Source organism: Salvelinus alpinus, chromosome 13 (assembly GCF_045679555.1).
Source record: "Salvelinus alpinus chromosome 13, SLU_Salpinus.1, whole genome shotgun sequence".
NCBI classification, from domain to species: domain Eukaryota; kingdom Metazoa; phylum Chordata; class Actinopteri; order Salmoniformes; family Salmonidae; genus Salvelinus; species Salvelinus alpinus.
This window is the reverse complement of record NC_092098.1, coordinates 31,533,418-31,549,651: the sequence shown is the minus strand read 5'-3', so window position 1 is coordinate 31,549,651 and position 16,234 is coordinate 31,533,418. Positions and strand designations below refer to the sequence as shown.

Sequence of the window (16,234 nt, the reverse complement as noted above, 5' to 3'; positions counted from 1 at the left end):
AATAGGCCTTCAACTCTAACTGTTCCAGTTAACCCCATGTCATACAGCCACTGCTCAGTAAGAGAGACACAGCTATCTGACATGGACTGAATAAAAAGAGCCATCATTATAGTCCAAACTTCATTGAGCTTAAACCTCAATTACATTTAGATTGCAATCATCTGCCCCTTGTTAATAGGGAATGGCCCAGTATCCTAGGAAATTAGTTTTTCAGGCTCTATGCTAATTGAAATCTATTTTGATGAGGACAGGGGCTGGATTACATTTAAACAAAAAGCAAAAAAGATATAGGACAAAACACACATCAAGATAAGAGAGACACCACAACCCTACATAAAGAGAGACTTAAGACAACCACATAGCATGGCAGCAACACATGACAACACAGCATGGTAGCAACACAACATGACAACAAAATGGTGGCAACACAACATAGCAACAGCACAACATGGTAGCAGCACAAAACATGGTACAAAATACTTCATGTTCACCATCAGGTTGCACAAAACCTAAGCTATTTTCACTTAAGGCCACCGCGTGGAATGTCGATAAAAATTTTTTTTAACAGGGAGTAATATACGCACTTTCATTACATCAACCGCGCTAGGTGACCAATAAATGAATTTGGCCCATTATTGAATTCCCACCTCGTATTTTCTGCGTAAAGCCAGTAAGAAAAAGTCATTTGAGAATGAGTTTTTTTAGGCGGGGCGACACAAGCTCGTCACTTAATTCCCGCCCTGTTATTGAAGAGGCAGAGAGAGAGCACAGAAAAAGATAATGCACTCAAGCGATTGAGGGAGAGCAAGACAGACAGAGCTGGACAACTTTACTATTTTTAAACGACCCAGTATCCCTCCGTGCTGTGCGCTTGTGTGGTTACAAACAGGAGCCTACTAACATGGGATTCTGAATTGCCTGTCAACTAAAAATCTATTCGGAAAATAAGGACATTACCGAGGATAATTACGGCAAATAACGGTTCAACTCAACTGCCTGGTTTGAGATTTTAATATGCGTGCTACCAGTGGTATATTATAGACTCATTGTTTTCCATTCTAACTTTCACAACATGTTGTCTTCAATTTGGTAAACATGTGAAGCGTATCGTGCTTTAAACAAATCGACTGGATTTGGAACTGTAACAACAAGCACATTTTTATTCCCCTTTGTAATTCGCATACTGATCCCAGGAAAAACGTTTTGCGGAGTTTGACCATAGGAGATAACTTTAATCAGTATTAAAGTTCTCTCGCCACCTTGGAACTCACGGATATGCTACATTGTTTTCATCAGATTTGACAGTGGGGAAATTTACACGTTGGGCACCAACTCATCAATCTGGAATCGTTACAGCCACAGTTTTTTTCCTCCAATACATTTTTCTCATGGGATGAAATATTTAACTTTTCTATTCTGTTTTAATACGTTAAGTGTTTCGTGATACTGATATCACCATGGATGTTTTTAATTTGAGGATTGCCATTTTACTGTGGTGCCAACTTGTTATTGCTGCATCCAGCTTGGAGATCGGAGTCTATGATCTAGAGAGAGGCAGACCTGCAAAATGCGAACCCATCACCATCCCCATGTGCCAGGGCATTGGCTACAATTTGACAAGAATGCCCAACTTCATGAAATATGCAAGCCAAGCAGAGGCCAGCATCAAACTGAATGAGTTTGCCCCTCTCGTGGAATATGGCTGTGACATGCACCTGCGCTTTTTCCTCTGCTCCCTCTACGTCCCCATGTGCACTGACAAAGTGTCCACCACCATTCCTGCCTGCCGACCAATGTGTGAGCAGGCCAGGCAAAAGTGCTCTCCCATCATGGAGAAGTTCAGCTTCGGCTGGCCTGACTCACTGGACTGCTCCAAGCTGCCCACTAAAAACGACCCCAACTCCCTGTGCATGGAGGCGCCTGAGAATGACACAAAGCAGGAGACCAAGAAGGGGGAGGGCATGCTCCCGGTGCCCCCCAGACCCAGGCAGCCCAGCTCAGGTACCAGTGGGCGCTCTGGCACCAGCCTGGGCTCCTGCGAGAACCCGGAGAAGTTCCAGTACGTGGAGAAGAGCCAGTCGTGCGCCCCACGCTGCTCCTCTGCAGTGGACGTGTTCTGGTCAAAGCAGGACAAGGACTTTGCCTTCATCTGGATGGCGGTGTGGTCCACACTCTGCTTTGTCTCCACTGCCTTCACCGTCCTCACCTTCCTGCTGGACCCGCAGCGCTTCCAGTACCCGGAGCGGCCCATCATCTTCCTCTCCATGTGCTACAATGTCTACTCGGTGGCCTTCGTCATCCGCTCGGTGGCCGGGGCCGAGAACATCGCCTGTGACCGGGAGAATGGCGAGCTCTACATCATCCAGGAGGGGCTGGAGTCCACGGGCTGCACCATCGTATTCCTCATCCTCTACTACTTCGGTATGGCCTCATCCATCTGGTGGGTCATCCTCACCCTCACCTGGTTCCTGGCTGCTGGTAAGAAGTGGGGCCACGAGGCCATCGAGGCCCACAGCAGCTACTTCCACATGGCCGCCTGGGGCATCCCAGCCATGAAGACCATAGTCATCCTCACCATGAGGAAGGTGGCCGGGGACGAGCTGACGGGGCTGTGCTACGTGGGCAGCATGGATGTCAACGCCCTGACTGGCTTCGTGCTCATCCCTCTGTCCTGCTACCTGGTCATTGGCACCTCCTTCATCCTCACGGGCTTCGTAGCGCTCTTCCACATCCGCAAGATAATGAAGACAGGCGGCACTAACACGGAGAAGCTGGAGAAGCTTATGGTGAAGATCGGTGTGTTCTCCATCCTGTACACGGTGCCCGCCACCTGCGTCATCATATGCTACTTCTATGAGAGGCTCAACATGGACTACTGGAAGTTCCGGGTTCTGGAGAGCAAGTGTGTTTCATTCCCTGGACGCCGGAACGAGGACTGCTCCCTGGAGGAGTCGGTGCCCACCGTGGCGGTGTTTATGCTGAAGATCTTTATGTCTCTGGTGGTGGGCATCACCAGCGGCGTGTGGGTGTGGAGCTCCAAGACCCTGCAGACCTGGCAGGGTCTGTGCAACAGGAAGCTGGCGGTGCGGACTAGCAGGAAGCCCTGTGGCAGCGTCAGCTGCAGCAGCTCCCACTGCCACTATAAGGCCCCACCCGTGGTGCTCCACATGTCCAAAACAGACTCTTACATAGAGAGCCCAACACACGTCTGACACTTCAAGTGACATTTCTCAAAGTGTTTTGTAAAGACAATGCCAAAGGGAAAGGAGGCTATTTTGTTATGTGATCATTTGAAAAGCTCAGGTTGGACTGCATCTGATGTTTGTTGAGTAGCAATACCTGAAAGTGACAGTGTTTGTGCTGTCGTTTGGGGACATTGCTTGCAGTTAAACCACACAGTTTGGTGCAAAAGCAGAATCAGATAAGCTTCTAAAGGGAACATTTATTGTATAGCATGCCATAAAGTTGGTTGTTTCTGCTTAACTAACTGAACATGAATGCAAAAGCGAACTTGCATGGATGTATCAATAATTGGTTTATGCTCCCCTCCCTGTAAGTTTATTTATTGTGTTGTATATTTAATTGCAGGTTCTTCATGGTGTTTCATAAGTTTTTGTATATTGTATGTAAGCGCACGTACTAAAGAGTTATGAGTTATGAATATAGGGCCTGTTGAGATGTACAAGTGCCTTTTGAAAATTTATATTTTTTTGAAAAATTGACGTTAATAAAACATATTTATATATTTTCACTGATGACTACTCTCTCCATTACTTTACAACATATGTCAAATTGTTAGGGGTAGTTGTCAAAAACATGAGCAAAGCAAAGACATTCTACAATAGTATAAAAATGTTTTGGTTTAAATACCTGCTTTGAAAATATTAATTTTGCCTGAAACATTTTGATTTAGATTTGCTACAGTGCCTCTTCAAATTGACAAGCTCTACAGTGGTCATTTTCTTGAGGTAATAATGATCTAAGATGCAAGAATATATTGTACGAATAAAATAAATATATCATTAGTTTGGGTGACATTCCTACATTTATTCATTTTTGTTTATTTTTCAGTAGACTTTGATGACCTTGTGGACCCACCTACAGTATGAAGCTCTCACTGGCAAAAGTAGTCATATTTTCCCAAGTGACATCAGCTGTTAATTTTATATGCCCTTTCATGTATAACTCTGTCCTTGCATTGCATCAGTGTTCTGTCACATTTGTGGAATACAAAATGCTTGAGTAAAATGCGAACAAAAAGCTGTGTGTTCCACACAGTTAAGCCTTGTACCAAATTTGTGGTCGGTTGACAAAAGCGTTAATATTTTTTTAACCTGCAGCCTCGGTTGAGTTGGAAAACAGTCAGCGCCTCCAGGCCTCTCTGCCTGCCTGTGTTAGTGAAGCTATGCTGAACTTTCTGTTTTCCAATGAAACATCAGCTCCAGCAAAAATAACTTACATGAGGTGACAGCATTCCATGGTGCGGGAAAGAGAGAGACCGAGTTTTAACGATGTCATGACACTGCCTTTAAGGACATTTTTCTCTGCGTTTCCCAAATATAACACACAGGCAGTCCAAATGTCAGGCTTTTCAAAAGTTCAGTCTTTATAAAGCTAAAGAATACATGGCATTATCCTTGTTGAATAGGTACAGTATAGCAGATTTCTGCTACTGTGCTGCAGACCCATTTATACCTCATAATTTCACATTAGGCCTTAACAATGATGATATTTACATTTTGGGCTGGTCCAGCCCACCAGCCTATCCTTAAATAGGGACATTACGTTTTTATCATTCTCTCTTCCCTGTTGCTGGTGCCTGCGTCCTGCCTGCGCAGACATTGTCCATGGCTTGGCAGCACGTCTCCCCGTGGAGCTGAAACCACTGTTACGTTTCACCATAAAAAGCTGGGTTTGTCTTGGAGCTGCGCATTGGGACCCCTCTGTGGTATGTAAACCACATGTACCAGTCACAATAAAGTGAAATGAATGTGTGCCAGCTTTCAAGTTTCTAAATGGGTGACATGCATAAACACTTCCCAGCTAGCAGATAATGTTCTGAGAACCATATGTTTCTTAGAGCTTGGTAAGAGCATGGTACACATGTGGATTTCCCAGCAGCTCCATCAAGCATCGCATGGATCTTGAAATCGGCATCAACAGCAACCATTCATGAAGTAAGTGTCTAGATGGATAGTTATTTTCAATTATAAGTGAAGGACATGCTATTCATGGGTTGGATGCTTCGTCACAATATTGTTTTGAACGTTCTTGTGAGGACTGATGCCTGAATGAATGTTCTACTAGCTACTCAATGGCATTCTCTGAGCCACCATGCACTGATGAAAATTTAGTTTAAAGTGCATTATAGTGACTTGGAAAAACTATGCCATTTCTAAAGGAGGAAAATCATTAGTAGGACAACCTTTTGTCATTACTGTGATGTCACCAAATTGACTTTAGATGGAGAATAATTTTAGCTAGCTAGCTAAGATTGAGGGATAGAACCGGATTTTAGCTAGCTAAAGATAGCATTGCAAACTTTTCTAGTTATGACAATTGTTATCTCTAAAGTAAATTTGATGACATGATCATGATGACAAAGTTATCTCCTACTAATTGCTTGCCTACTTTAGCAATGTCATCATATTTCCAGGCCAACTATAGTGTATCCTCAAATAATGATAGCTAGATTGCTACCAATGGTAGCTAGCCTGTTGACTGTTGTTAAAGCTGCAGTCAGTCATTCACCCAAAACGGAGCAAGGTGTCCTTCTTGATTTAGCATGTTTATTGTGTTTTTTATGTTTGTGTTTTCTTTGATGACTGTACAAAATAAAATGCTCAAATTGACAATTTAAAGAGTATTTGTCATTAGGTATTAGAGCTAAAACGAGTGGTGCAGCGGTCTAATCTCAGTGCAAGAGGCATCACTACAGTCCCTGGTTCGAATCCAGGCTGTATCACATCCGGCCGTGATTGGGAGTCCCATAGGGCGGCGCACAATTGGCCCAGCGTGGTCTGGGTTTGGCTGGGGTAGGCCGTCATTGTAAATAAGAATTTGTTCTTAACTGACTTGCCTAGTTAAATAAAGGTAAAAAAAATGATTTTTAGATAAAAATACTGGCGTGTGATTGGATTTGTAGCTACTAGCCTTCCAGTCAGAAAAAAAGAAAGAGGGTAGCTCTTATTATTAGCTAGCGAGATATCTCATTAAGTGTATATTTATCTGTGATAGAATTCCTAAAAAATAGTAAGCCTTCTGGATGTTGAATGCAAGAATGAATGTATAACCCTTATGATAGATCATATGACTTATGAAAGCTCAGGCTGGATGTCTAGCTGGTTTGACTTTGCTACAGGCATACATTGTCATATTCTTTCAGTGATGAACTATCACTGAAAAAATCATCATTAAATTATGTTACATATTTTCAAATGTGAGAGTGAAAACTTTAGGATTATAAAATGTAACTTTGTCACCTTGCCAACAGCTCCACAAGTCCCTTCCTTTCATGATCCCCTTTCTTATGTGCTTAAAGGGTCATCGCTGAGAAATACAGGATGAAGACCATGAGGTCATAGACTTAAGAGGAAGATGCTTTTGATGAGGAGCTACTTGGTGAAGACTAGGGTTGAAGAGTATGAGACACACACAGACAGGACAGACAGGTGAACATCGACTGGCAGAGAAGCAGCTGAACTGGTTCCCTCCTAACCCTCCTAGGTTTATGCTGGTGGTGGTGGTTGCTGTACATACCAAGCTGTCGGTGCAGGTTGTAGAAAAGCTATAGCCTGGTCCCAGATCTGTTTATGCTGTCTTTCTAACTTCTAATGTATGATAGTTGTCATGTTGTGTTACCATAGCTGTTGGCTTGGCTATACATAGGAGTTGGCTATATAGCACAAACAGATCAAAGACAAAGCTAACATTTGTCTGATTGTCAGAACAGAAATAGTGAAACGTCAATGTGCTTGAGGACTACTCTATAAATTCTTGGCTTTGTTACAGGAAAGATAGAAATGAGAATATGATGTGATTTGCTTGTTTGCTTGTGTGGCACCCATAGCCGCGAGAAGTAGGGGTGCTGAGGGTGCTCCAGCACCTGATAAACCACAATTAAAAAATGAAAATAATTATGAAGAAAGTAGAATTCCACCAAATTAGTGCACTAGACCTTTATCATTTATTACTCCTGTATGAGGGGATGAAAATACTCATCAGCAGAGCGGGGAGTCTGGTTACTTTATTTACTTTCAACAACAGAATTCAGAGTGTTTACTCATTAGAAACATTTAAATAAGTTATAATCTCCAGTATTACCACAAAGTATTTTTCGCAAAATGGTGAAACAGACTTTGTGATGATACTGAAGATTATACTATTGACCATTGCGTCTCAGAAGCCTAATACGTCAAGCAATACTAAGTGTCACGTCTACTCCCGCGCTTGACGTTACCGGTCTACTAACCACCGGTCCTGGCAACCAATCATTACGCACACCTGGCAACCATCATTACACACACCTGCGCCCCATCATTTGGCAAGCCTGGACTTCATCACTACCCTGATTACTTCCCTCTCACGACTTCAGCCGAAGTCGATGCCTCTCCTTGTTCGGGTGGTGCTCGGCGGTGACGTCACCGGTCTTCTAGCAATCATTGATCCATTTTTCATTTTCCATTGGTTTTGTCTCGTCTTCCTACACACCTGGTTTCAATCCCATTCATTACCTGTTGTGTATTTAACCCTCTGTTTCCCATGTCTTTGTCAGAGATTATTTTATGTTCAGTGTCGTGTTTGTATTTGGTGCGCGACGGGTCCTCGTACCCAATTTGTTTCATTTGTATTTATGGTTTTGGAGTTATGTTTTGTTATTAAATTACTCAATTTTACCAAGTTTAATTCTCCTGCACCTGACTTCCCTGCCACCTATACACACGAATTGTGACATTCCCCTTCATTTAGAACTCTGTTGTATACCAGTCAGGCAGTATTGTTTTCATGTTCAGACAACGCCTGTTTGTGTAGTAACGCTATGCTTATTCCGATTAAACTCACTGACTGCACCTGCTTCTTCGTTACACTAAGTATACTTAGAATTGCTAACTGTGCAATGAATAGACGGCAGACCAATAGGCCAGGATGGTCCACCATGCAAACAGGCTGTTCTGGTCCTGCATCTTCTGCCTTTCGTGAACTAACACTTGCACTTGACCCCCACTAGCTCTGACTTTGCTAAAAGCTACTTTATCGGGGAAAAATGTACTTACTATGACTGTAGTTGTCCCACCTAGCAATCTTAAGATGAATGCACTAACGGTATGTCGCTCTGGATAAGAACGTCTGCTAAATGACATGTTAAATGTAAATCTTATGGTGACCTATTGAAAACAGTACAAGGATATAGCAAATGAAGGTGCATTATGCATGCCTTTTGTTTTGATGACAAAAAGTTGCCTACACACCTATGAAAGTTTGTTGCTTTAAGGGTTCAACTGACAAGTTGAATACGATGTGCCTTTGTTGTTTTTTTGAACAGGTAAGAGGGTGGGCTCTAGACCATCCTATCAGTCTGTGTATGTAAATATCAAATTTCATATTAAATGTTGTTTTCTAATGCACACACAATCAGACGGAGCATTTCAGTGGCCCAAGGAGGATCAGGGAAATAAAAAATATATTTTGGAGTTATATTAAAAAAATTAAAAAAACACACAGTGATTTATTTGACAAAAAGTATAATTTTTGTTACTTTATTAGACATAATGTAACTAAAAAAACTGCATGGGAGCTTTAAGAAATCGTTTTAATAAAAAACACAACTAATGTTCAAAGAACGTTTTAAGAATGTTATTTAAAAATGTTTACATTCTGTTCTTAGCATCAACAAAACTCCCTTTATCCTCTATCTTGTTAAGTATGACCAGGTGTGGTGCCCACGCCCTTTAATTACCACACCTGGTCTTAATGAGTGCTTGTTTCCTTTAAATGGGGTCTGTTTGAAAAGACTGAAATGATCAGCTTTGTATGAGTTAAAAACATATGGCATGCAAGCGCCATCCTGGTGACGCAGTGGATTAATTCCATGGCTAGAGAACAGAAGATCGTAGGTTTGAATCTCACTGACACTGTGGCATAATCAAATAGAAATGTGTTTGCATGATTAACACCCTTGGAGTTCCAAATTAGTGCTTTTTTCCTTTGAAATGGGGTCTTTTTGAATGGCAGTGTTATTAAAGAATCCATGTAATTCAAATTCTCTGCAAATTGCGAACAGGAATTGACAATTACATTGTAATTCACATACTGTGCTTAATCATTGGTGAAATTATGGTAGAAATGGTATTGGATATGCTTAAAATCTCCCCAGACATAAAGTAAAATACTCAGACCATGAATGTGGAATTTCTCTTTCAGAAGGTTTGTTAGTCAAGCCAAAGTCTTTATTCAACCAATCAAAACCACTGAAATGTGCCACATTGACGTCCTAGCTTCTTAGCCGAACCATTCACAAAGGCAGAAACCCTTTGGGAGACAATACTATAATAGAGATCCCTAATGGCATTGTAGGAGAGCAGACAAGATAGAGTATCTGTGTAATTGTGTGCTCTCTGAAAGGAAAAGGCTATGTCAGCCCATACGTTTGATTAAAGGAGATCATTAAAGCATCAGGGCTTTTCCCCCTCTTTCAAAAAAGCATGAAGAAGAGAGAAAGGGCTCCTCATTACTCCCCACCCCCAGACAGTATCCCTTTCCTGCGCTGGTTTTGATGTGGAAATTAGTCTATTGAAAAAGCCCACTGAAAAGCTGCAGCCCCTCATAAGGGTGTCCTTTCCAAAATGCCCCCCCCCCCCCGAGCTTTGTGTGCCACTACCTCGGCCACGTCTCACGAGTACCCCTTGTTACTTGCATCCGCCAACACTCACACACACACATGCACTAAGACTCACCAGGTTGTTGAAGTACGTGGTAACATTGAACATCCCTCTAAACCTGGATTAGGTGAGTGATGTAGAGAAACATAGACTATAGTTCCTCTGTGTACATTATGCTGTTGTTGCTGTGGCTTGGACATTCTGATTTCCTATGCCACCCCCCCATTTGAACTAAATATCACATTTATACTCTAATGTTGCAGAGTATTTGATGTCTGACTTCTGTATTTGTTTCGCTGGGATATCTATTCCTCATATAGTTTCACTCTGCTTGCTTTACTTGACAGCCATCCAGCTCAGAGCAGACATCTCTCGCCGAGTGACAAACACACATCAGCCTCTCATCGCCCAATCACGTGCAGCTATCAAAGACGCCACATTATCTAGGTCAGATGTTTGGGAGTTTGCCCCTCTTTAGTTGCCATTTTGATTGCGCTTGCTATGTAAGAGAAAGAAAGAGCAAGGGAGAGGGAAAGTAAAAGACAGAAGGGGAAAGAGAAAAGGAGTGAAAGAGAGAAATGGAGGTCTACAGGGGGTGGGGCAGTGCTGTTGCACTCATGACTTGTTTTTATTGAATTTCAAATGTCGAATAGACAGATGGAAGACAGGGATGCTGTTAACTTATCCATGTGCCCCAACTGCTCTCTCACCCATATTCTTGTGCCCCTTCCCTGTGTTAGGTTTCTACTGCCGTCCATGGTGTTTTCATAGATTTTCTACAGTACATTTGCCTTTGATGTTTTCTTTTTACCTGCTGTTTGAAGCTTTTGACTCCAGAATAAGGTGGAGCAGATTGACATTGATTAACACGTGCGTGCGTGCGTGCGTGCATGCATGCATGGGTGTGTGTGCTTGTCAAAGGAATGCACCAGGCTCTCAGTCAATGTTTTTACTTCAGTATTTATGTATACATATGCAATGATGACACACTCAAGTCAAGCATATATAAATGTCTGCTTTGTAAGTTTACTCTTCATGTAGTGTATCATCTCTCACTTTCTATGTTTAGCCTTTGAATTTGGCAACCCTCTGAGCAAACACTGTTGTCCTTCAACAGCACTAGATAACACGCTCGTCTCCATTTTTCTGTTTGTCCTCCCAGCAGTCGGACCAAATATAACAAACAGAATTTATTCAGGAATGGGCTAACCGAGAGCACACATACAGTATTTAAGGAATCAACAAACTGAAACATATTTGCCATAAAGACTTCTCACTGAGTTGGTTTTGGGTCTGCCACAAACGGGCCTTTTTAGACTCAATTTGCATTGCTAAATTGGCATTAATAGACACTTACTGTATGCATGCCCCCGTTAACATTCCCCCCTTGGTATTCAAAAATGAGATTCACATTAAAAGATATGTTTTAGATTGAGGGAGAGTTTGAGTTCACCAGAGAGTTGCACAATGTTGATCACTTAGGTAGTACAGTTCATTTGGAAAGTATTCAGACCCATTGACTTTTTCCACATTTTGTTACGTTACAGCCTCATTCTAAAATTGATTAAATAATGTTTTCCCCTCATCAATCTACACACAGTACCCCATAATGACAAAGTGAAAACAGGTTTTTAGAAAATTTTGCAAATGTATAAAAAACTAAAACAGAAATACCTTATTTACACAAGTATTCAAACCCTTTGCTATGAGACTCGAAACTGAGCTAAGGTGCATCCTGTTTCCATTGATCATCCTTGAGATGTTTCTACAACTTGATTGGAGTCCATCTGTGGTAAATTAAATTGATTGGACATGATTTGGAAAGGCACAGACGTCTATATAAGGTTCCACAGTTGACAGTGCATGTCAGAGCAAAAACCAAGTCATGAGGTCGAAGGAATTGTCCGTAGAGCCCCGAGACAGGATTATATTTGTATTCATTATGGATCCCCATTAGCTGCTGTTGAGGCACAGATCTGGGGAAGGGTACCAAAACATTTCTGCAGCATTGAAGGTCCCCAAGAACACAGTGGCCTCCATCATTCTTAAATGGAAGAAGTTCGGAACCACCAAGACTCTTCCTAGACCTGGCTGGCCGGCCAAACTGAACAATAGAGGGAGAAGGGCCTTGGTAAAGGAGGTGACCAAGAACCCGATAGTCACTCTGACAGAGCTCCAGAGTTCCTCTGTGGAGATGGGAGAACCTTCCAGAAGGATAACCATCTTTGCAGCACTCCACCAATCAGGCCTTTATGGTAGAGTGGCCAGATGGAAGCCACTCCTCAGTAAAATGCACAGCCCACTTGGAGTTGGCCAAAAGGCACCTAAAGGTCTCATAGACCAGAAGAAACAAGGTTTTCTGGTCTGATGAAACCAAGATTGAACTCTTTGGCCTGAACCTGGCACCATCCCTACGGTGAAGCATGGTGGTGGCAGCATCATGCTGTGGGGATGTTTTTCAGTGGCAGAAACTCAGAGACTAGTCAGGATCGAGGGAAAGATAAACATAGCAAATTACAGAGAAATCCTTGATGAAAACCTGCTCCAGAACGCTCAGGACCTCAGACTGGGGCAAAGGTTCACCTTCGAACAGGACAACGACCCTAAGCACACAACCAAGACAATGCAGGAGTGGCTTCGGGACAAGTCTCTAAATGTCCTTATGTTGCCCAGCCCGAGCCCGGACTTGAACCCGATCAAACATCTCTGGAGAGACCTGAAAATAGCTGGGCAGCGACGCTCCCCATCCGGTCTGACAGAGCTTGAGAGGATCTCCAGAGAGGAATGAGAGAAACTCCCCAAATACAGATGTGCCAAGCTTGTAGCGTCATACCCCAAAAGACTTGATGTAATCGCTGCCAAAGGTGCTTCAACAAAGTACTGAGTAAGGGGTCTAAATACTTATGTAAACGTGATATTTAATTTTTTACATTTTTTATAAATTTGCTACAATTTCAAAAAAACTGTTTTTGCTTTGTCATTATGGGGTAATGTGTGTAGTTTGATGAGGAAATAAGGCTGTAACATAGCAAAATGTGGAAAAAGTCAAGGAGTCGGAATACCTTTCAAATGCACTGTATACTGTACTATAGTACAGTCCTATACAATCAGTGACGATTTTAGCATGTAAATCCTAGTGGGGCAAGCAACAAAAAAAAAATCAGATGCATGCCAGCAAAGTCACTCTGACAGAGCTCCAGAGTTCCTCTGTGGAGATGGGAGAACCTTCCAGAAGGATAACCATCTTTGCAGCACTCCACCAATCAGGCCTTTATGGTAGAGTGGCCAGATGGAAGCCACTCCTCAGTAAAATGCACAGCCCACTTGGAGTTGGCCAAAAGGCACCTAAAGGTCTCATAGACCAGAAGAAACAAGGTTTTCTGGTCTGATGAAACCAAGATTGAACTCTTTGGCCTGAACCTGGCACCATCCCTACGGTGAAGCATGGTGGTGGCAGCATCATGCTGTGGGGATGTTTTTCAGTGGCAGAAACTCAGAGACTAGTCAGGATCGAGGGAAAGATAAACATAGCAAATTACAGAGAAATCCTTGATGAAAACCTGCTCCAGAACGCTCAGGACCTCAGACTGGGGCAAAGGTTCACCTTCGAACAGGACAACGACCCTAAGCACACAACCAAGACAATGCAGGAGTGGCTTCGGGACAAGTCTCTAAATGTCCTTATGTTGCCCAGCCAGAGCCCGGACTTGAACCCGATCAAACATCTCTGGAGAGACCTGAAAATAGCTGGGCAGCGACGCTCCCCATCCGGTCTGACAGAGCTTGAGAGGATCTCCAGAGAGGAATGAGAGAAACTCCCCAAATACAGATGTGCCAAGCTTGTAGCGTCATACCCCAAAAGACTTGATGTAATCGCTGCCAAAGGTGCTTCAACAAAGTACTGAGTAAGGGGTCTAAATACTTATGTAAACGTGATATTTAATTTTTTACATTTTTTATAAATTTGCTACAATTTCAAAAAAACTGTTTTTGCTTTGTCATTATGGGGTAATGTGTGTAGTTTGATGAGGAAATAAGGCTGTAACATAGCAAAATGTGGAAAAAGTCAAGGAGTCGGAATACCTTTCAAATGCACTGTATACTGTACTATAGTACAGTCCTATACAATCAGTGACGATTTTAGCATGTAAATCCTAGTGGGGCAAGCAACAACAAAAAAAATCAGATGCATGCCAGCAAAGACACTACACAACACAACACTAAACAATACATAAATTGCACTATAACGGCGACAAGCGTTGCCCACAAACTGTTAGGGCCTATATAAAGCTATCCCAACAGCCGAGCTTTCTTTCCAGCATAATGGAGTGAATCCTTACCACCGCTACACCTGGCTATCAGTGGATCCTTGTCTGGCAGCGAAACAATTAATTCAGACTTGTTTACGGCCTTTTTAAAAAACATAGCTGATATGGCTGACTTGCTTAACACAAATGTGGTTTCTACTGACCATTGAGATGTACAAACTATGGCATAAGGGAACAATGAATGGATGAGGCATTCCGTAATTTCGATTAAGACATTAATGAGCGAGCGACGATGGATGTAATCAATATACAGTTGAAGTCGGAAGTTTAGATAAACCTTAGCCAAATACATTTAAACTCAGTTTTTCACAATTCCTGACATTTAATCCGAGTAAAAATTCCCTGTCTTAGGTCAGTTAGGATCACCACTTTATTAAAAGAATGTGAAATGTCAGAATAATAGTAGAGAGAATGATTTATTTCAGCTTTTATTTCTTTCATCACATTCCCAGTGGGTCAGAAGTTTACATACACTCAATTAGTATTTGGTAGCCTTGCCTTTAAATTGTTTAACTTGCGTCAAACGTTTTGGGTAGCCTTCCACAAGCTTCCCACAATAAGTTGGGTGAATTTTGGCCCATTCCTCCTAACAGAGCTGGTGTAACTGAGTCAGGTTTGTAGGCCTCCTTGCTCGCACACGCCTTTTCAGTTCTGCCCACAAATTTTCTATGGGATTGAGGTCAGGGCTTTGTGATGGCCACTCCAATACCTTGACTTTGTGGTCCTAAAGCCATTTTGCCACAACTTTGGAAGTATGCTTGGGGTCATTGTCCATTTGGAAGACCCATTTGCGACCAAGCTTTAACTTCCTGATTGATGTCTTGAGATGTTGCTTCAATATATCCACATAATTGTCCTTCCTCATGATGCCATCTATTTTGTGAAGTGCACCAGTCCCTCCTGCAGCAAAGCACCCCCACAACATGATGCTGCCACCCCCGTGCTTCACGGGTGGGATGGTGTTCTTCGGCTTGCAAGCCTCCCCCTTTTTCCTCCAAACATAATGATGGTCATTATGGCCAAACAGTTCTATTTTTGTTTCATCAGACCAGAGGACATTTCTCCAAAAAGTACGATCTTTGTCCCCATGTGCAGTTGCAAACCGTAGTCTGGCTTTTTTATAGCGGTTGTGGAGCAGTGGCTTCTTCCTTGCTGAGCGGCCTTTCAGGTTATGTCGATATAGGACTCGTTTTACTGTACTTTTGTACCTGTTTCCTCCAGCATCTTCACAAGGTCCTTTGCTGTTGTTCTGGGATTGATTTGCACTTTTCGCACCAAAGTATGTTCATCTCTAGAAGACAGAACGCGTCTCCTTCCTGAGCAGTATGACGGCTGCGTGGTCCCATGGTTTTTATACTTGCGTACTATTGTTTGTACAGATGAACGTGGTACCTTCAGGCGTTTGGAAATTGCTCCCAAGGATGAACCAGACTTGTGGAGGTCTACAATTTTCTTGACTGACTAATTTTCCCTTGATGTCAAGCAAAGAGGCACTGAGTTTGAAGGTAGGCCTTGAAATACATCCACAAGTACACCTCCAATTGACTCAAAGTATGTCAATTAGCCTATCAGAAGCTTCTAAAGCCATGACATCATTTTTCTGGAATTTTCCAAGCTGTTTAAAGGCACAGTCAACCTTGTGTATGTAAACTTCTGACCCAATGGAATCGTGATACAGTGAATTATAAGTGAAATAAATAAATAATAAATAAATAATCTGTCTGTAAACAATTGTTGGAAAAATTACTTGTGTCATGCACAAAGTAGATGTCCTTAACAACTTGCCAAAACTATAGTTTGTTAACAAGAAATTTATGGAGTGGTTGAAAAACAAGTTTAATGACTCCAACCTAAGTGTATGTAAACTTCCGACTTCAACTGTAACTATGTGTTCAGCACTTTTGAAATGTACAGCAACAGAATGCAGAACATGGGCTGCTCTTACATTATTTTCCCTGTACACCAAGTCAGAACCGTAGGATAAATAAAGGGGGCATATAAGCAGACCATGAAACCTCTTACAATATT

At 42.3% G+C, this 16,234-nt stretch overlaps 1 protein-coding gene across 1 annotated transcript; it reads left to right on the top strand.

The window, feature by feature from the left end:
* The first annotated feature begins 772 nt into the window (after window positions 1-772).
* On the top strand, window positions 773-3,751 carry LOC139537553 (frizzled-9). The gene has a single exon (XM_071338994.1). The coding sequence runs from the start codon at window positions 1,458-1,460 to the stop codon at window positions 3,210-3,212; it is 1,755 nt and encodes a 584-aa protein (XP_071195095.1). The 5' UTR covers window positions 773-1,457; the 3' UTR covers window positions 3,213-3,751.
* The last annotated feature ends 12,483 nt before the right edge of the window (window positions 3,752-16,234 follow it).